Here is a 19,810-nt window from a genome sequence, read left to right as displayed (position 1 = left end):
TCCTGTAACTTTGAAGAGAACTGAAGAAAAATCATCAGAAGTAACTTTGAAGAAAAATTAGTACTTCAAGCCAGCAGTTACTTCCAGAAAAAACAAAGATCATAGCCATTGTTTAGGTCAAACGGGGGAAAGCACCGGTCTCATCTTGATATCTAAGTACTACTTGATATTGTACAACTATAAGCAGAAGACAAAGAGAACGTCAGTAGCGCTTTGACTGGTGATGATTGCGGTACACGGGTTATACTAACTCGCAGTTACATTGTTGTAAAACTATGCGAGCGTGCTTCTGTACAGGTAGGGTAGTCACATATTCTAGTAATTTCATATAAGCTAGCTGCACCGATACACTGATTTAACTTGAGTCTTCACTCCAGGTCCGTCTCTGAGGCCTCCTCCTCTGGCAGCTCAAAGGCATCAACCTCCTCAAAGTAGGCTCTCTGCTTCTTGACAAAATCTTCTGGTAGCATATGTTTACCTGAAGATGTATTCTCCATCCTCGTGCTCTTCGTCTATTCAAAGTTTCAAGCAATAAAAAAGGTGAAACATCATGACAACTGTTTATTTTTCTTTGAGAGGCGTTTCTGCAAAAGCTGTTTATGAAGACACTGGTGCAGCTGGTTTCATTACCTTCACCGGCTCACCCGATAAAATATCTAGGACCGAAACTCAAAAACAAAACAAGAACAGTGCACTCTACTTGTGTACCTAAGCTAGGTGATTCCTAAAATGGCCAAGAGCATATTATACTTCGCCGGGCAAGAGCATATTATACTTAGCATCATAGCATATATCCATAAAGCACACTAATGCAGTGTGTGTCAAAATATTCATAGGATAACATCTGGATATGCAGTATCACAGTTGAATTGCAGAATATATATAAATATGGTCAGGGAAGTGCAAGAGAAATCAAATACATAGCACATTTAGCTTTTAGTAATTATTACATGGCAAAGGTGGGCAAAAATGTAATGGACAGTGCATCATGTAGATCACTCCAAGAGGCAATAGCACAATGATTCAATACCTAATAACAAAACATGTATTATGGTTCTAGGAAATGCAACTGACCTTTTTAGATCGATGACAAGGAACCAAGGATGAAATAGGCCGAGTACCCTGAGCCATAGAGGTTTTGCTAGTCAGAAAAACAACAAAGAAAAGTGCAATTTAGTATTTCAGATATCACCCACTGTAACTATTTGTTGGCTGTGAATGAACTAACAGCACAACACTTTCTCAGGGACTTCAATGAAAGGGCATGTAGCCTAGTGGTTACAGTGACCTGAGTAGTACTCCAAGGTCATGAGTTCAAATCTCCTATGAAGCGAATTTCAGATTGGGTTGTTTGCGGGGCTAAGTTCCCTATTTCAATGGCCGTATATATCCGGTTGGATGTAGAGGCCGGGTAAAAAAATACCCTTCTCTAAAAAAAAAAGAGCCTTACAATCTCAACATACAGATTCCCCTTTTTTTTTTGACGGGAAACATACAGATTCTTCACAGTAATGCAGATAGGATGCCCACAATTTCCTTTACAAGATTTGCAATTATCTGGGTAGGAACATAACATTTATCCTTCTACATGAGTCAAAGTACAGACATACAGCATCGTGCTAAAGTGGTGACAGTGATTGTCATGGACCTTTTACTCTTATTGTACCATTTCCAACTGCAATGCATTGTCAGACAGAACAAAAGTCTGGATTACTTCCACATTCAGTTTAATGTAGCTGATTTTCAGGCTAAAACAAGAGAATGATCCAAGGCACTAACCACCCCAGACCCCAGCACTAGAAGCTTGCAGTGTCTTTGTCCCATAAGTCAATTTGCACAACAAGGTAGTGCCGTTTGGGATGAAGCAAAATTATTACGAAATGAAAGTGAATGAAATCTGTAGTAGGTGCATGCAGATAAAGAAAGAAAAGTGGGGAGCAACCTGTTTTTACTTGCAAGAGTTGCAGGAGGAGGGCAGCTTGATGTTCCGGCAGGAAATGGTGTGTTGTCGTTGGTTCTCCTCTTCTGGGCGGTGTTGCGCCTTGTATACACGGTGGAGATGGCCGATTTAACCAAGCTACGCTCCTCAGCAGCTGCAATGGCGAGCGTTAGCAAAATCCCAATTGCTACAACGAAGCGCGCAGAGATTGGATTGGGGGCAGTGGTCTCACCGGCGGCGGAAGAAGGCTTGGAGACGGGAGTGTGCGAGGGAGACGCGGAGCAAGTGGAGGCAGCGGCGGTGGTGTCGGAGGGGAGTGGGCGGGGGCGGCCGGTGGTGGGGTTGGTCGGGGTGCTCGGGAGGAGGAGGTTGGTGACGTCGCCCAACGGCTGCGCCGCCGCACTCCGCTGCCGCTTCACCTTAGGGCTGCGGTGCCTCTCCGACGGCGGCGGTGTCGTGGTAGCAGCGGCCGGCTCCATCGCATCGCTGAGTCGAGTCGCTGACGCTGACGGCGGCGGCGGCGGAAGAGTAGAGCGGGAACGCAGGGTCGGTGGTCGGTGGCCGGAGTCGGAGAAGAAGATTGCAGAAGAAGCCAGAAGGGGAATTTTTTCCAAAGAAAAGATACAAGTTTTGGGCCGAGAGTGTGATTGTTTGTCAGCCCAAGCCCACCCATCGAAATAAGGGATATACGCCACGGAAATAAGTTCACTTTGACTTTCTTAAGTATTGACTGAATCTAATTCGTAGTATCTCTCAATCACAGCACCGGATATTTCGGCCCCACAACTATAAAACCGAAACGGTTTGGCTCCCTCAGAGGTTTTGTAGGGCGGTTTCGCTGACGTGACGGTGTTGACTCGGTTTTCGTTCGACGTGGAGTTGATGTGGCGCTTATGTGTATTAATTAAAAAAATATGTGCGGGACCCATTTATCATTCACACAAAAATAATATGGGACCCACATGGCATCCTCTTTCCTTCCTTCTTCCTCCTCGATCTCTCTCTTTCTCCCTGTTTCTTCCTTCTTCAAATGACGGTGGATCGTTGTCGTCAGCAGCCCCGGTGGTGGAGGCGTTGGGGGCGGAGACCGGAGGGAGAAGACACCAAAGGAGATGAGTGCGCGAGGAGGAGGGCAGCAAGGGCGACTCCCAGTGGCGCAGTTGACAGTGCTTGCCAGCGTCGCAGAGGGCGGACCCTCCTGCGGCTGCCGCCCGAGCGCTTGTCTAGCGATATCCAGCCTTGCGACGGGCGACGTCGGGTGAGCGCCGGACGGGATGAGGTTGGAGGAGGCGCCGGCCGCCGCCGCTTTGGCCCGCGTCCGCCGCTGCCGCTGATGATCCGGCACTCGCTCCCGTGAAGAGAAATGGGGGAGAAAGAGAGAGAACCCAATATATCTAAGGCTACGTGCAGCTAATAGCAGAGACAAACGGGAACGACCCTCCAACAATTTTTTCAACATAGAATTGCCCAATTAATTAATTAAGATAAATAAGTAGTAGTGTATTAGACCCTCTTAAGAATTTTAGATCCCTCTAGTATCTAAATAATAATTCCGTTGTCCACAAGGTCAGTACAGAGGAATTATGTGGGACTATTGTCAAATTGTCACAGCCCCCATGCTATTATGGCATTATTAAAATAAACCGTAGAAAATTACATGTTAACCTCTCGAGGAGAAAGAAAACTCTAAAAACGTGAGGAAAACGGTATGGGTAGGAGGGTTAGGTGGTGTTTGATCTAGGGACTTAACTTTAGTTTCTGTATTTAGACACTAATTTAGAGTATTAAATATAGACTACTTACAAAACTAATTACATAAATGAAAGCTAATTTGGGAGACAAATTTTTTAAGCCTAATTAATCTATAATTAGAGAATGTTTACTGTAGCATCACATAGGCTAATCATGGATTAATTAGGCTCAATAGATTTGTCTCGCGAATTAGTCCAAGATTATGGATGAGTTTTATTAATAGCCTACATTTAATATTTATAATTAGTGTCCAAACATCCGATGTGATAGGGATTTAAAAGTTTTAGTCACATCTAGGGTCTTATTAATTGATGATGTGGTTTGGTTAAAATATTGTTCTGTACTTGGATTTTTCATGATGCCATTCTCGATTAGGGGAGTTTCTGAACAAGAAAATACGAGACTTTTGCATGATTTTAAATCTTACATTAACTTTTCTATATATTCATTTTGATGAAGAATGGGTATGATCCTACGAAATTCCTATGAAATGCCTCATTCAATAAAAATTAAAGACCTGATCTCAAGGGAATTTTATTTGTGGTATCTATCTTTCCCTTCTCACATTTTAGTGTTTTATTAGTGGCTATCCAAACGGCTATTCCTACATTAATTTTCATGTTTTTTAATGATCTGTTTTGCCATTGAAGTCTTATGAATTTTTCTATTTTTAGAAAAAAAAATCATCATGTTCCTGTGTGAAATAAGCAAGCCTCAGCAAATGTAAAATACAATGACTGTTGAGTGGGCCTTTTACTTGTTACTACTAGTAAGAAACAACACAATAGTTGTGAAACATGCGAGGCAAACATGAACGAGGCAGATGCCTTGGCAAGAGAAGAGAAGAGAAGAAACCATGTGAGTAGCCAACAGACAAGGAAGACCAAAGAGTCCAAAACCGATAGAGCCAACTGTTGGGAGCAAGCAAAACCAACAACCTTGGGAGCCTTGTAGCAAAGAAACGGCGGCCCACAAGAAGCAGGTGGCCCGGCCACTGGTTTCAGTGGTACTATGTGTTTGCTGACGGTTTTGTTTTTGTGTGTTGGGGCTGTTGCTATAAATTCGATGCGATAGCATCCCATTTCTCATCACTCACAGTCTCACTCCCAAATCACATCCTCAGATTCAGAGTCGTCGAAAATCATCAAGAAGATGGAGCGGCTGAGCTCATCGGTGCAGTCGTGGGTGGAGGAACACAAGCTGGCCAGCATCGGTAATCCATCGAATCGATCCCCTTTCTGATTCAATCCAATTCCTTCATCTCTACAGTACTCCTTAATCAGTCAATCCTTTCTGAACATTCGTGTATTCAGGAGGGCTGTGGGCGACGGCGGTGGGCGCATCGGTGGCGTACGGGCGGAGGAAGACGCCGCAGATGCGGCTGATCCACGCCAGGCTTCACGCGCAGGCCCTCACCCTCGCCGTCCTCGGTGGAGCCGCCCTTGCGCACCACTACTACAACCCATCATCCAACACCAACAACAGCAGCAGCTTGGACTACGACTTCTACTCGCAGCTGCCGCCGGCGGCCACCGACGACGGCCAGGAGAACGAGAGGTGGAGCTGGTAGTGCTACCCTTCCTTCCTGCTGCAAGATGCAGACAAATGAAGATGATGACGATCACGATGATCAATTAGTAATAATCTAATCGGCTCCATTAGTTTTATCTTATCTTAATAATAGAGTATGTCCTCCTAATCCATCCACCTAAGATGGTCTTATCCACTCCAACCCATCCTCTGCTCTGTACTATGTAATTATCCATTCCATTCCATCCGGACCCTGCTTTTCCGATGCCTTGATTACAATTGATGTCAGTGGTATGCTTATTTGTTCCTCCATATAAATTGATCTCTAAAAGATGCACTAAAAATGAGTATATGCTCAACCTAAGGTTACGGATTAACTGCCAACGTTCTGTTGAGAAGGGCGTCATTCAGATTCAGTAATCGTGACATTTTATTATTACTCCTACCAATCTTCCGTTTTGTTATCAATAATAGTCCGGCTTGGAGTCAAGCCATGCTGTTAGGATCAACAAGTCAGCACTACTCTACAAGGACTACTACATGGTCTGTCACAAGTTCCGCTAATTGTTCAACACATGATTTATTTAATAATAAATAATAAAATAAAATGTTTTAGTTAGCGATTATTGGCAGGCGTCTTTAGGCCATGGGCTAAGGCCCATGAGACATACAGACGCCTGGCCCAGGTAACCGTGAGGCCTCTGCTTCTGGTCCGATACCTTGCTTTTCAATCAGAATGAGATCCCAAAAAAATTGTTGTCAAGGAATTAAACCTCAGCATATGCAGAAAATATATATAACCTGAATATATGCAGAACAATTAATGTGCTCTCCGTATTTTAAGAATGCTCTTGAAGAGAGGATAAATGGAGGCATCCTTAATAAGCTTGCTAATGAGAATGAGATGCTTCCATCCATCCATTTCATTGATTGACTCCACAACTACACTAGGCCAATCATGGAGAGGATATATATGATGGATTATTATGTGCCAACCAACATATATATCCATTCCCCGACGTTGATCTCCCGCCAAATTTGTCTTCACCCTTTTCATTTTTTATCAACACAAATTGCAGGAGCGAGCAGGACTGCCTTAATTTCCCACTAGTGACTAGTGTAGACCTTCTGTAATCCCAGGACTGTCTATTCCTCATGCATATTTTTGTTCCTGCTACAATCAAATTATTAAGAAGGCCTACAGTAAAAACATTTTGAAAAGCTAGCTTAATATACTATGTTACTACTTGTACTGTTATAGGCTTATAGCTTGCTAGCTCATCCTGAGACAGTAATTGCAGGAAGCCAGGAACATCCTTCCAGCTTCTGCTCTTAGCAGCAAAATGGATTGTTTAAATCATCATATCTAGTTTTCTGGTATATCATGCTTTGTTATAGTATCAAACACAGGCCGTTGGGTGAGGAGTGGGAGGGAAGTGGTTAGCTTGTTAACACATTAGCCAAGGCCGTGCCACCCTCCATGCCTCCGGCCAACTCCTACTTCCTACCTAAAGTCTCTTATAAGGTTGGAAAGTCCTTATCAACCTTCTCCCTATGATTCCTTCACGCATTATATAATCATGAATTCATCATTTTGTCTGAGTTAATTTCAGATTATGTTCTTCTGAGGTCTACTTATATCTTGAGAGGAAAAGACAGTATTGTCCCCTCAACTATATTGGTCATGTGTTCCTTTCCTTGGTAATATGCATAGTATTCATATTAAAACAGAGTTTTCTTGCGAGAAAACGCATAGGACAGCAACTTTTCATGCCTTTTTTTTTTCAAAATTAAACATATCACAGTTTTTTTTTCTCGCAAGGAAATGCATAACAAAATATCATGCCAAAAATTTTCAAAACATAGGTTATTACTATAGTTACTCTGTGGCTACGTATCTGGGCTATTCTCCTCAAACCGGGATTGCGGGATACTATTGTGGTGGTATCTCGACGTTTGCACTAGGTGGCACGGGATGCTTTTACCCAGGAGCATGGATGACGATCTAGTCTACGGATTGATAGTCACTAATACCTATGTTTTGTGATGGGGATTTAGTTTTATCCTTTTATTAGTTGTGTGTATTTTATGCAGAGGCCGGGTGGGCTCGGTTGAAATGTATCATCTTGGTGTTATTTGACTGAGTCATAATAAAACTTCCATTATCTTAAAATTTTTTAAAACATATCACATTGTTTTGTTCTTTTCATTTTCAAACAAGTTGCAAGATGAATATTCATGAACTGAAAAGAAACCACTAAGTATAAAGAGACAGCACTTTGAGTCTTTGACATTATATTGATCAATGACTCTGCTACTACTGCTCCCATATTTATTTGCATCGCTAGTAATTCTTAAGTAAAATTTAATCTCTACATTCTATGAACAGACTGTTTTTGGTAAACGGTAGTTGGCCTTGGCCTAAATAGACAATTGTACGTTGCGTTCCATTAAAAGGAAATCCCATGCTTTCTCTAACTTTATTGACAAGGCATTCTCTTAGTCCTGTAGGATTAGGACCCAACTTGAATGTTATGAATGACTGTTCACTGTACATTAATATGCACTTCATTTTGTAAAAGGACGTAAGGCCATTTTAGTCAATGTACTGAAACAAAAAAGTGCTAAATGTACCTACTACATTCATGAGTTGCACATTTTGCATATCTTTTTTTTTTCTCTCTGTGGAGAACAAACGTGTACTGAAGAAAGAGAGAGAGCAGGAGAATTTTAATTCCCCTGGTTGTCTTAGTTAGCAACCACCACTCATTACAATACATTAGTCCCTGCAAACGAAATAGCCAACACACCATCCTCCTCTCTATCCCCCTGTCGTCCCAAGCATTCGTTTTTATAGCCTCACCACAGCTCAAAAACACAATGCTAGCGTTGCTGTTCACGTCGTTGCCTAGCCACAAGGAGAAGGAAGAAGGAAAAGAAGGCAGAAGGCAGCAGCAGGAGCAGCAGGAGAAGGAGAAGGCGAGAAGAAACAATGGATTGCTGCGTGTGCAGTCCCATGGCGTCCATGTACAGGCTTCCAAGGAACGCCATCTGCGCTGCGTGCTATGAAGGTGCCAAGGCCATCATCGCCTTCTTCAACGACGACGACGACGAGCACGCCGATGCTGATCAAGGCTCGGTGAAGCCCAGCAGATTGACAAAGCTCAATAGCACAATCAAGGTAAGACCTTCTCATATCTCATTTTGCTCCTTTATTAGTCCTTTAGGATTGGTATGTTCGGTTTACAACCATCTCAAATTCTCAATTGTGCCGTGTGCTCTGCTTCCATGAAAAATCTTTCCTTGCGTGTTTCTAGATTCTAGGAGCAGAGCAATTTCGGAAGAGAATGAATTGATAAAAAGGAATTCCATGTCGCATGTAATGCAATATAAACTCTTGTTGCATTGGTTACATCATTCAGTTTCATTGACGCATGCGTCAGGTTTGCTGTCAACGTTGTGTTGGTTAATGGTGAGGAGCAAGTCTCAATCGAGAGCTGCATGAGAATGATAGGTTTGGTGGAAATCTCATTGTCAAAAGGTTCATGATTGATCGATGCTTAAAGCCCGTTTTCAGAAGCTGTATTTTATATACTAGTGTGCTTCAACAGCTGATGTTATCTTTTTTTTATTAAAAAACCAAACCGGCATGACATACATAAGATTCTCCTTGATTGCAATAGCTGGAATGAGGAAATAAAGGTGCATGCCTTGGACAAGTTGTTATGCTAATCTTCAGAAAGAATTAATTCTGAACAATCACAGATTAATGCTTTTTTTTTTGGTGGGGATGCATGGGACATACTACACTAATCAGCATCATGGTGCTAACATTTGTGCGTGTTACGCAATGTAGGGATTGAGAGATGCGTGGGAGGAGGTGAAGCAGATGCGATGCAGAGAGGAGGAGACCAAGCAGAGGGCATCGTTTCTCCAGGAAGGCTTCGCGGCGGCGTGGAAGGACGGCATCCACACCGACATCGCCATCAGGCCTGGAACTGGGCCTCCAATCCAAGCCCACAAGGCCATCCTTGTCAGTCTCTCTCTCCCTCAATTTCAGCCTAATAGGCCGGCCTTCTTTTAGTTTGATTCGGCCCAATGAAACTAATTAGGCCCAGCTATATACAGGCGACCAGGTCGGAGGTGTTCCGGCACATCCTCGCCGGCGACGACGACTGCAAGGCCCCCGCCGGCGACTCTCTGTTGCTACCGGAGCTGACCCACGACGAGCTCTCCCACCTCCTCGCCTTCCTCTACACGGGCTCCCTGGCGACGTGCGCGGAGGAGCGGCACCTGCACGCGCTGCTGGTCGCCGGCGACAAGTACGACGTGCCGTTCCTCCGGCGAGCTTGCGAGGCGCGGCTGGCGGCGGGGGTGGAGGCGGGCAACGTGCTGCGGACGCTGGAGGTGGCGGAGCTGAGCTCGAGCGCGGCGCTGAAGGAGCGCGCCATGGGGACGGTGGTGGAGCACGCGGAGGAGGTGGTGTTCTCGCCGGAGTACGAGGAGTTCGCCGTCAGGAACGCCGCCCTCTGCGTCCAGATCACTCGCGCACTTCTCGCCAATAAAACCTTACCCGCCAAGACGCCTTAATATTCTTTTTTTTTCCTTCGTTGATTTAGAATTTAGTTAGACGACGTGCGATGTATACGTGTAAATGATAGTACATGCATCTCTGGAAGATTAATGTGATCAATATATGCAATTTATATTAGTTTCTTTGCACGAATATTTAAACGAAAAATTAAACGCCGCCCTTGTTCATTCAGCACCAAAAGATAGCTAATTTTTACAACAAAATTAACTGAAAATATAGATATATTTAGTATCATCACAATAAGCTTGCGCTACGGCAGATGAGAATTTAAGTCGAAACATAAAATTCATTCTGGATCAAATTGATGATCCGTCAATGCATTTCTTGATGGCTTGCAGCACTGCATGACGAACCATTTGCTCATCCACGCTTGTCTCTGCAGCTTCACTCTGTAAATACAACAACTAAGTACTAATAAATAATTCACCAAAGATTTAATTTAAGTATAAATATCTTCCGTTGTCACAAGAAAGGGCCGGCTTAATCAGCCAAATTAATCAACGAAATAACTTGATCTATCGATAAATAATTAGTGGCACGTACTTGGCTGGATCCAAGCGCTTCAAGACGAAATGCGGTGTCGTCTGCGCACGACACGTCAGCATCAAGGACGTCGAGGCCAAGCTCCTCGAATGCTTCTAACACCGACGTCAGCAACTCAGGCTGACTCTTCTCCATTGACACATTGATTCGAAAACCTCTCTTCTTCTCTAGCTCTACCGATGAAACACTGACCTGCATACATCCATACGTGTTCAATACGGCATTATGTTTTTTTTTCCCGACACATTTTATGCTCAATGAGCTACAATTCGAAACTTAAAGTATCAAGAGAATTAGTTGCGGAACTAGAACCACCGTCGAGTCAAGACGACTAATAGCGTTTTTCAGTGATGGATTGATTTTTATGGACGTCAACAGCTATCCGTAGTAAAGATGGTAGCGGTGCAGCCCAGGCCCGGCCACCCGACTTGCTCGGAAGCTGTCTCCTTTGCTGAAGATCCAAAGCTATATTCTTCAGAAATTCGCTTGCTTCATTGGTGAAGGTGTAACGCTCCTCTTTTCGCGAGATGTTAAAAACTATTTCGGCAAAATCCTAATTGCGAAAAATTTGATCTTTGAGTGTGAGTCTAAGTCGTGCCGTGGATCTCAGTTTAAATCTCCTTGTCCCCTCTCACCAAAATGAAAATTCACCACCTCATCAAAGTTCCTCTTCCAATTCAATTCCCGAAATCAAATTCTGAAATTCAAATCCTTCCTTTGAATCCTCGCCAAATACTCCTCCGAATCCAAATTATTCCAATTTCCATTCAATTCCAACTCCAAACCCTAAATCTTCTCCAAATCAATCTTTCAGCAAAAGTCTAGTTCGCCTCCCTCAGATTTGGTGGGCCGAATTCCCTCCTCGGCCCATCTCTCTCTCCCGGCTCGCTCTTTCTCTCCCTCAGCTCTCCCCTCCCTCGCTCTGCTCGTGCGCCGCGCGTGTGTGCGCGTGAGCCGAGCCGAGCGCTCGCTCCCTCTCTCTCTCCCGTTCTCTCACTTTCCCTCTCCCCGTCTCCCTCCCCGGCGGGCTCCCCGCCCGCAAATTCGAACCCGCGCGCCGTTGCTTCGCGCGCGTGCGCCCGCGTGGTCGCCGCCGTCGTCAACCGCCTACTGCCCGTGCCTGCGCCGCCCGGCCCCGCGCCCTGCCGCGCTGCGCCACCTGCGCCGCGCCCTGCCCCGCGAGCCAGCGTGCGTGCCCGCGCCGCTCCACCCGCGCCCGTCCAAACCCGTGAGGCCGAGCTCCCGCTCCCATCCCTCTCCCTCCCCAAATCGGCAAGGGAGCAAAGCTCCTTTCCCTCCCCTTTTTGCCTCTTCCCCAACCGGCGCCATCGTCACCCCTGCCACCGCTTGGCCGCATGTACCGACGACCGCAACTCCTCCTCCTTGACCACCAATGTCGGTTCTTCCTCCCCAAACCGACATTGCCATCTATAAAACCGCAGTCGAGCCCCTCCTCTCTATCTCTCTCGTTTTCGCCCTGCCGTGCCTTTGCCGCCTTGCTAGCGCCGTCCTCTCCTCCCTCCACCGTCGCGCATGCTAGTGAAGCCGGCGTGCGCGCGAGGAGCAGGCGTGGGACTCCGGGCGCCGTCTCCTTCCCCTTCCCGGGCCCGAGGCCGGAGAGCTCGCTCCCGCGCCATCGGCCGCTCGTCACTGCGCCCGTCCCGGCTTGGTAGTGCCACCCTCCGTTCTCCCTTCTCGCTCGCCCTCTCCCTCCATAGCTCACGTGGTTGCTCGGCTAGCCTCTCGAACACGCACGGACGCCACCCCAAGCCTCGCCGCCACCCGGCATGGCCTCGCCGCCATTGCCGCCCGCTCCCGGAGGCCTCCTCCCGTCGCCGGGCCACCACGGCACCGCTCCGTCCAATCCGGCACCGGAAATGAATTCCTTGCACCTTGGAGATGCTCTCGCCGTCTTGAATCGATTCCTCATCGCCCCTCCGCCGTTTTCCCTTTTTCTCACCGCCGGTGTGCGCCGCCGCGATTCGTCGTCGCCGGCCTCCCTCCGGCGAATCCGAGCCGTCGGCTCGCTTCCTCTCGTCCCTTCCATCCCCCCGGTGTGCTTCCTTTTCCCGTTGAGGTCACGCCTTGCTCCGGTGAATGCCGCCGCCGTCTGCCGTCCATCTCGCCCCCTCCCTTCTTCCTCCTCCCGCCGGCCCGCGTGGCTGCCACAAAGGCGCCACGTCGGCGCCACCTCGGCATGGACCGGGTCAAGCTGACCCCAGTCAGCTGCCTCCCTCCGTCCCCGCTCGCGCGCACGGTCCACGGTGAGCCGAGCGGCTGCGCGTGGGCCGCCGCTAGCCCCGTCCACCCGCGCGCCGCGCGTGCACCACGTCCTCCCCCAAACCCTAGCGTCGCGCCGCATGCACCGCTCCCACGGTGAGCCGTGCCACCGACAAGCGGACCCCACTCGAGACCCCGCGAGGTGAGCCCGGTCCACCGGACCGCTCCCTCTCTCCCGCATGCCCCTAATGGGCCGCCTCCTCGCGCCCGCGCCGGCCCATTTGGTTCGGCGGAGCCACGCAAATCCTCTCGGGCCGCGCCAAGCCGCTCGGGAAAGTCTAAATCCGGTCCCTCCCTGAAATTCTTCCAAAAAAGGGTTTGATAAATTATTAAATCCTTTTTCCCTTGTTCCATAAATCAATCCTTTATTCCATAAATCCCTTCCTTTGGTCCCGTACGTCGGTGACTATCAATAATAGTCTTGAGAATATTATTTCTATAAATTCCATAAACCATTTCTCGTATTCCAGAAAATCCCGATAAATCATTTCCTAGTCCGGAGAATCCCATTCGAGCTTCCAAAATTCATATCTCTCGATCTGTAATTCCGATTGACTCCGTTCCACTTCCAGTAACCCTCTAAAATTGAGATCTATCTAATGGCACTATTAATTAGTCTAAATAGGGTTTTTCCTTTGGTCTTTTGTTTAGGTTTTGATTGTTTGCGTATATTCGCGGTTACCGGATTTTTCGTCGATCGCGGGTTTTCTCGAAGATTCGTGAAGCTCCTTGAAGACATTGAGCAAGGCAAGTCACCCTTTGATCAATTGCTCCTATAATTGGATAAATCATTATTATTTTGTTTGCAACTTGCATTATTAGAATCACACGTTTAACTTGCTTGGCCTCGGTTTGTGTGCCAAACCGACGGACCTACCCAGTAGTCGCACTAATTCCTGTAGGTTGTACTACCCTAATTCCTTGTCGCTCCACCCTTGTGGTACCTCGGTATCCGTGCTCTCTGAGCACGTATACCAAATATCCCACATCCACCGTTGATTGTCGAAAATTTGGGAAATGGGTTTGAGAAGCCTTGAAAACCCGACATGTGGTGTCGGTGTGTTTGAAAATAAAATGAATTGTGAAAACTCGCGATGCGGGTGTTGTGCCTGGGTGGCGCCGTCCCGTATTCGCATATAAGGACCGATTCCTGTGGGAAATTCATCAAGCATAACAAGTGCAACCACATGGTGGTATGGGACACCCTGGCTAAGTAAGTAGCTGCTTTTGGGAAATCTTGTATGCCAATAGAGGCGGAAAGCCGGGATGTGGCGGTAGAGGCATCCTGGGAGTCCGAAATAGAGGAAGGCACCCGGGAATCCTAAAAGGAAAGCCAGAGTTGGCCTGATGTTGGTCAGGGAGACCCTCTATGTGGCATGAGGTGACCCAGAGTTAGCTTTGGAAATGCCTTGTCGTGAATCTCCTTTTTCCAACCGTGCGTCATGAACACGGGTTAGGCGATGGGAGCAAGTTCGCGTTGTGTGGGTAAAGTGTACCCCTCTGCAGAGGTTAACCAACTGTTCGAACAGCTGTGCCCACGGTCATGGGCAGATGTGAGGTGTTTCCCGTTGCATAGATTTGTTTGCCTATGCTTTATGAAAAGTGTTGTGGTATGGGAATCGTAACCAGAATCAGCCTATGTGGCAGATGGATGACCTGAGTGTTCAGAAACGAATCTGTGTGATTCGGAATGTCTGCAGGCATCATAGACTAGGCTTCCCGAGTGGAAGCGGATTGTGGTGCTGCTGGGCAGCAGGACTCTAGGAGTCCGAGATAATGAAAAAGGCTCTGGGAGCCGCTTAATCAAGTGAAATGGCTCTGGGAGCCGAGAAGTAATGATCTGACCCGGGAGGTCGGTACATTACCAATTGAGTTGTTGAAAAACATCTCTTAAGGTTGAATCGAGACGCAAGTCTCTTTTCGGCCCAAACTTAGAAAGAAATAAATCACTTAGTGATTTTAAACTGATTTCAAACAAAGGATTTGCAAAACAACCTTGCCTCTCTTCCAAGCTTGCATTAAATACCTAAGTTCCCGTGACTTGCTGAGTACGAAAGTACTCACTCTTGCTCTCTCTCTCTATATATATAGTTCCTCCGCCTGGAAGTGAAGATGAAGTGAAGTGAAGGTTAGGGTTTCGTCCTGGTTCCCAGCCGTCGCCTGTGGTGTTGGGTGTTAGACCGTTGGTTCTGCTGCTGATGCTGCTGTTGGTGTTTCCTCGTTCGTGTCGTCGGTTGTATTCTCAGGCTGTTCTGAGCTGCAACCTAAGTAAAGGTAAATAAGTCCTCTATTTATTTTAAGGTTTGCAATGATTCATATTTGTCACCGTGGGTACCAGCGCTATGTCCTGGGATTGGTACTGAGATCACGGTTTCGTAGGAAGCAGTTCGCGCCGTTTTTCCTACGACACGCTCCTATCAGGTGCCGTTGTACGGCGGTGCCAGATTGGGTGTGACAGAAGACTTGTGTTAATTAGCACTATATATATTTGCCTTTTTTTTTAAGGAAAACTAAATAGACTTGCATTATTGCTGTACTCACTTCAGTCACAAATATTTCACGTTTAAAATAAAATTTGGATAAATCATAACCAAATCAATAGTCCTCGAAGGCTTAGTAACTTATTTAAAGGTATGGATATATTTGCTTAAAATACTATCATAATATCATAAACTTAATTATTAGATTTCATAAATTTGTTTTGATGTAAATTGTTGGTGAAAATTTAAAAGTTTGAATATTTATAATAGATGTATTAGCACATATTGTACTTGTTTACCCATATACACTTTGTATTATTGTATGCATGCGTCCTACCTTACAAATTATACAGAGAGAGGGACAAGTAACTATGCGATGCACATACTCTTGGCATTGGCATGGAACTGCTAGTGCTGCCCAGCTGTTCAGGCTCCTGAGATACCTTGTCCTTGAGCTCTTTGATGTACTTGGACGCATCTACAAGGATTGATGTCTCGTTTGCCTGCACATAATCATACATTCACTGCTACAGAAAATTGTAATTAAACTCTCACTGCTACAGAAAATTCTATCACTAACGATTCATAACTGGAAGCGCACAAGTTTTTAACCAGTAGTATGTGTGGCCCAGGCCAGTATCGCTGCCGGTGGATGGGAGTGAACCGACACTGATACATGCATGGAAATCACTGCTGGTTTAGAAACCGAAATCGGATATGAAATGGTGCATAAGATCGATGTAATAAGCCATCGTAGGAGGATGATGGTCGTTAATGTTTTAGGTTTTAAGCTCGGTCTTTATAAAATTCCAGTTTAGGAGAAAAGATAGGTGAGGATGCATTGAAAAAAGATCGATTTTTGCAATAGGAAAATTAGAAGTAACCAATGTAGATATAAGTTAATATAGCTCATCTTATTCTCAAATTGATATGGAGATACCGAAACATATATAATAACAATAATAATAACATGGATACAAATTAAGTTAAATTACATACCGCACTTGACTTTGTAACATCACGTAGGAGCTCGAGCTTCTCTTCTAAAGCTGTTGTTGCTTTCTTCTGATCCTTCCCTGACATCTCTCCCTCGATCTCGACCCCGATCTCTCTCTTTCTCCGGAAACACAAATCAAGAGAGAGACCAGCTGCTAGCTACTTTGTAAGGGGCATCTCGATCATATATAGATCGATCAATCACAAGCTCGCATGGTCATTATATATATACGAGGGGGCACTGAAATATAATGAGTGGTGATATGCATGATGATATATACCGTAAGTGGGCAGTACAGTACTTTGCTTTGTCGTACGTATTGATTATTGCAATTGTACGTTGGGGTGCACATGCATTATCGTTTCTGCACTGGTGTTGCCTGACAGCCTGAGGATGGATCCTAAGACAAAACTAATACTCTAGCTTGTTTTTCCTTGTCTCTTTGCCTTCTTCGTTTTGTTCTGTATGCACACGTTCCTTACTATTTTATTTTGATACCAAGAGGGTCGATCATCCCCTCTAAGTAATAGAGATTGAGTACAAGCAAGAAACGTCTCTAGGGGCGGAGCCTGTATCTTAGATGGATGGTGTCATTCGTCAACTATAATTGACGATCACAGTTTAAGTGAAACAATAATACATATGAAAATTATAAGAAATTCCTCACAATAGTAGTGGTTGCTTACTCCCTCCGTCCCAAAATAAGTTGATTCGTGGGTTTCCGTGTATAACCTTTAACCGTCCGTTTTATTTGAAAAAATATGAAAAAAATTAAAAAGATGAAAAATTTGAAAAGATAAGTCACACATAAAGTATTATTCATGTTTTATCATCTAATGAAAATAAAAATAATAATCATAAAAAGAATTTATATAAGACAGACGGTTAAAGGTTAGACACAGAAACCTACAAATCAACTTATTTTTGGACGGAGGGAGTATGTTTCACCTAATCACTCAAGAAAACTTATGATGCATGAACTTTATTTAGCCGTTGTGCATAGTCTCGTTGAATTAGCCATTGTGCATGGTCAAATAACTATAAATTATAGTTTGCTAGCAATTAATTTGTTGCTACTATGTAGTTGTTCATGTCCACATAAGCTAAACTTGTCTAACGAAAGTGCAAAATTATTCACACATTGATGTCACAAAGTAAGATTTATTGGTGTCACTCATTGAAAAATTAGAAGGGTACTTAGACTAATATGGAGATTATTGGTGTCCTGTGACACCACACTAGCTCCGCCCCTGAACGTCTCAGCTAGCTATATATAGCTATACTTACTTACAGTTTACATATATATTTAATTAGCTTGATATATACTCCCTTCGTCCCTAAATATTTGACACCATTGACTTTTTAGTATATGTTTGACCGTAAATCTTATTAAAAACTTTTGTGAAATATGTAACACTATATGTATACATAAAAGTATATTTAACAATGAATCAAATGATAGGAAAAAAATTAATAAAATTAATTTTTTTAATAAGATGAACGGTTAAACATGTTTAAAAAAGTCAGCGGTGTTAAATATTTAGAAACGGCTGGAGTATATCGAATATCGTACGTGTTGGAAACCTGCAAATCACTCTGCTTATATGTTGTATATTATCCTGATCAAGCTAGCTCCAGTCATTTTCTTTATCCAGATCACGTAAATGTGTACGTCAAACACGCCTTTAATCCTTTTATCCGGCACGTACTGATTAGCTTGATCAGTCCAACCGCGTCAGGCAGCTATTAGCCAATGCAACAAACTGATAGATTAATCAATATATACACATCAAACGCGTACGTCTAGCTTGTTACACAACATGTATACAAATTAAGAGACAAATTAACCATCAGATCAATGTGTTTTCTAGTGCTATCTCTTATGCCGGGGAGACCATGTCACCCGGCCTAACCTGACGTGTTCTGATGCCTAGCTCCACAGAAATACATATACATCTGATCGATCAATCGATGCGTTAGTGTTGTTCAGTCAAGCAGTACAGAGTCACAGCAAATGATTAACGTACGTACGTATACTGATGAGAACGATGGGTTGGTCAAACATATAGTGACTGCTTGCACGCGCGTGTTTGCTTGCTACACCCCGGCCAAACTTGTCATCACTTATTAATTATCAGTGCTCAAAGCTAGCTTGTATTATTATTTCATCTCTTTCCATGTATGCATTATACTATATACATACTGTATTAGCTAATGAAAATTAGTTTAAGTTTCAGAATTGGAGGCGTCAAATTAATTATTAAAAGCGATCGAAATGATGCATGCTTGCATTTGGGATGCTTGTGTGCGACGCAAACGCGTCTCTGCAGGCGTACGCATCGATTCTGCCATCCCATATATAGATGCATATATATTCATGCAGCATGATCGATCTACTTGTACATGACAAGAACAAATTAAAAATCCATACATCCATATGGTGTTTTGCTGTAATTGGTCCGCATGAGCTTTCTAGGTCTCGTGAGCTCTGAGCTGTGCGTCCTTCCAAATACTAATTACCTCTCTCATCACGGGTTCTCATCGATCAATCATCTCTTCGATCGATCTCCTGTACATCTTCAACTCAATTATCTCCCCACGCACAGCCACAGCTAGCTAGCGACATGCATCCATGATATTCACGTTGGAATTACGGTAGAAATAATAGGCTGCAAAAGTAAATAGTACAAGTAAAATTTATATACACTTATTTCCAGAAAGGGTGTTTGGTCTAGTGGTATGATTCTCGCTTCGGGTGCGAGAGGTCGCGAGTTCGATTCTCGCAACACCCCTTTTTTTAAAAAAATTTCCGTGTTGTATGCCTTTTTCCTATGTAAACTGATATGTTGCTATCGAAACTGTTTTTTTTTCCCCTGATCTGGATTCATCCTACTATATGGTTAAAAAATTTTTCTGTTCTGAATTCATCCTACTATGGTTTTTTCCTATGTAAACTGCTCTGATCTGTTGCTATCAAAACTGTTTTTTCCTTGTTTTTTTCCCTGTTCTGAATTTATCCTACTATGGTTAAATTTTTTTCCCTATTCTGAATTCATCCTATTATAATTTTTTCCTATGTAAACTGCTCTGATCTGTTGCTATGGAAACTATTTTTTTTTCCTGTTCTGAATTCATCCTACCATGGTTTTTTCCTAGGGTTTTGCTAGATTTGTGCCTTTGTGATGACACATTTTTTTGTTTGATTTCAGTCAGATTTGACCGTTTGATTTCCATAAGATTCGTGCATGCGTACATTTAGGTGTGCTAAACAACTTTATTTGTTGTTGCAATTATACATTTATACAAATTTACAGTGTAGTTACACCCCACTTACACATATAATTACTATATAATTTTGAAACTTACATATGCAAATTTTGAAACTTACACTATAAATACACTAAATTTACATATGTAATTTAGGGACTTACAATATAAATACATGATGAATATTTTTTATAAAAAATATGGCGTCATATAAATATAGCTACTCCATTTTTCCTATGTAAACTGCTCTGATCTGTTGCTATGGAAACTGTTTTTTTTCTTCTTATTGCTCTGAATTCTGAATTCATCCCAACGCCTCCCTTTTCCAGTTGGGAGAACATTATATATATATATATATATATATATATATATATAGAATAGAACATTTCGTGATCATCGATCCATATGGCGTGCATACAGTGCAGAGT

At 44.1% G+C, this 19,810-nt stretch overlaps 4 protein-coding genes and 1 non-coding gene across 6 annotated transcripts; 3 read left to right on the top strand and 2 right to left on the bottom strand.

The window, feature by feature from the left end:
* Nucleotides 1-50: 50 nt before the first annotated feature.
* On the bottom strand, nucleotides 51-2,573 carry LOC127754467 (uncharacterized). 2 transcript variants are annotated; one of them, XM_052280016.1, is made up of 4 exons: nucleotides 2,172-2,573; nucleotides 1,943-2,093; nucleotides 1,075-1,141; nucleotides 51-512 (listed from the first exon to the last, which is right to left on the bottom strand). In XM_052280016.1, the coding sequence occupies exons 1-4, from the start codon at nucleotides 2,416-2,418 to the stop codon at nucleotides 369-371; spliced, it is 609 nt and encodes a 202-aa protein (XP_052135976.1). In that variant the 5' UTR covers nucleotides 2,419-2,573; the 3' UTR covers nucleotides 51-368. The 2 variants fall into 2 exon arrangements, with proteins under 2 accessions (XP_052135976.1, XP_052135977.1); XM_052280017.1 differs by having other exon boundaries at nucleotides 1,075-1,122.
* A 2,142-nt stretch (nucleotides 2,574-4,715) lies between these two features.
* LOC127754938 (uncharacterized) lies at nucleotides 4,716-5,490 on the top strand. Its single transcript, XM_052280550.1, has 2 exons — nucleotides 4,716-4,904; nucleotides 5,005-5,490. The coding sequence occupies exons 1-2, from the start codon at nucleotides 4,844-4,846 to the stop codon at nucleotides 5,259-5,261; spliced, it is 318 nt and encodes a 105-aa protein (XP_052136510.1). The 5' UTR covers nucleotides 4,716-4,843; the 3' UTR covers nucleotides 5,262-5,490.
* A 2,433-nt stretch (nucleotides 5,491-7,923) lies between these two features.
* LOC127754171 (BTB/POZ domain-containing protein At3g56230-like) lies at nucleotides 7,924-9,916 on the top strand. The gene is made up of 3 exons (XM_052279646.1): nucleotides 7,924-8,402; nucleotides 9,078-9,254; nucleotides 9,350-9,916. The coding sequence occupies exons 1-3, from the start codon at nucleotides 8,214-8,216 to the stop codon at nucleotides 9,809-9,811; spliced, it is 828 nt and encodes a 275-aa protein (XP_052135606.1). The 5' UTR covers nucleotides 7,924-8,213; the 3' UTR covers nucleotides 9,812-9,916.
* Nucleotides 9,917-9,955: 39 nt separating this feature from the next.
* Nucleotides 9,956-16,327, bottom strand: LOC127754172 (basic helix-loop-helix protein 004-like). The gene is made up of 4 exons (XM_052279647.1): nucleotides 16,118-16,327; nucleotides 15,505-15,621; nucleotides 10,359-10,550; nucleotides 9,956-10,204 (listed from the first exon to the last, which is right to left on the bottom strand). The coding sequence occupies exons 1-4, from the start codon at nucleotides 16,199-16,201 to the stop codon at nucleotides 10,112-10,114; spliced, it is 486 nt and encodes a 161-aa protein (XP_052135607.1). The 5' UTR covers nucleotides 16,202-16,327; the 3' UTR covers nucleotides 9,956-10,111.
* Nucleotides 16,328-18,835: 2,508 nt separating this feature from the next.
* On the top strand, nucleotides 18,836-18,907 carry TRNAP-CGG (transfer RNA proline (anticodon CGG)). Its single transcript has one exon. It is a non-coding gene; the product is annotated as a tRNA-Pro (tRNA).
* Nucleotides 18,908-19,810: the final 903 nt, after the last annotated feature.

This window comes from Oryza glaberrima, chromosome 11 (assembly GCF_000147395.1).
Source record: "Oryza glaberrima chromosome 11, OglaRS2, whole genome shotgun sequence".
NCBI lineage: Eukaryota > Viridiplantae > Streptophyta > Magnoliopsida > Poales > Poaceae > Oryza > Oryza glaberrima.
The sequence above is the reverse complement of the archived record's forward strand: the minus strand, read 5'-3'. Positions and strand labels throughout refer to the sequence as shown.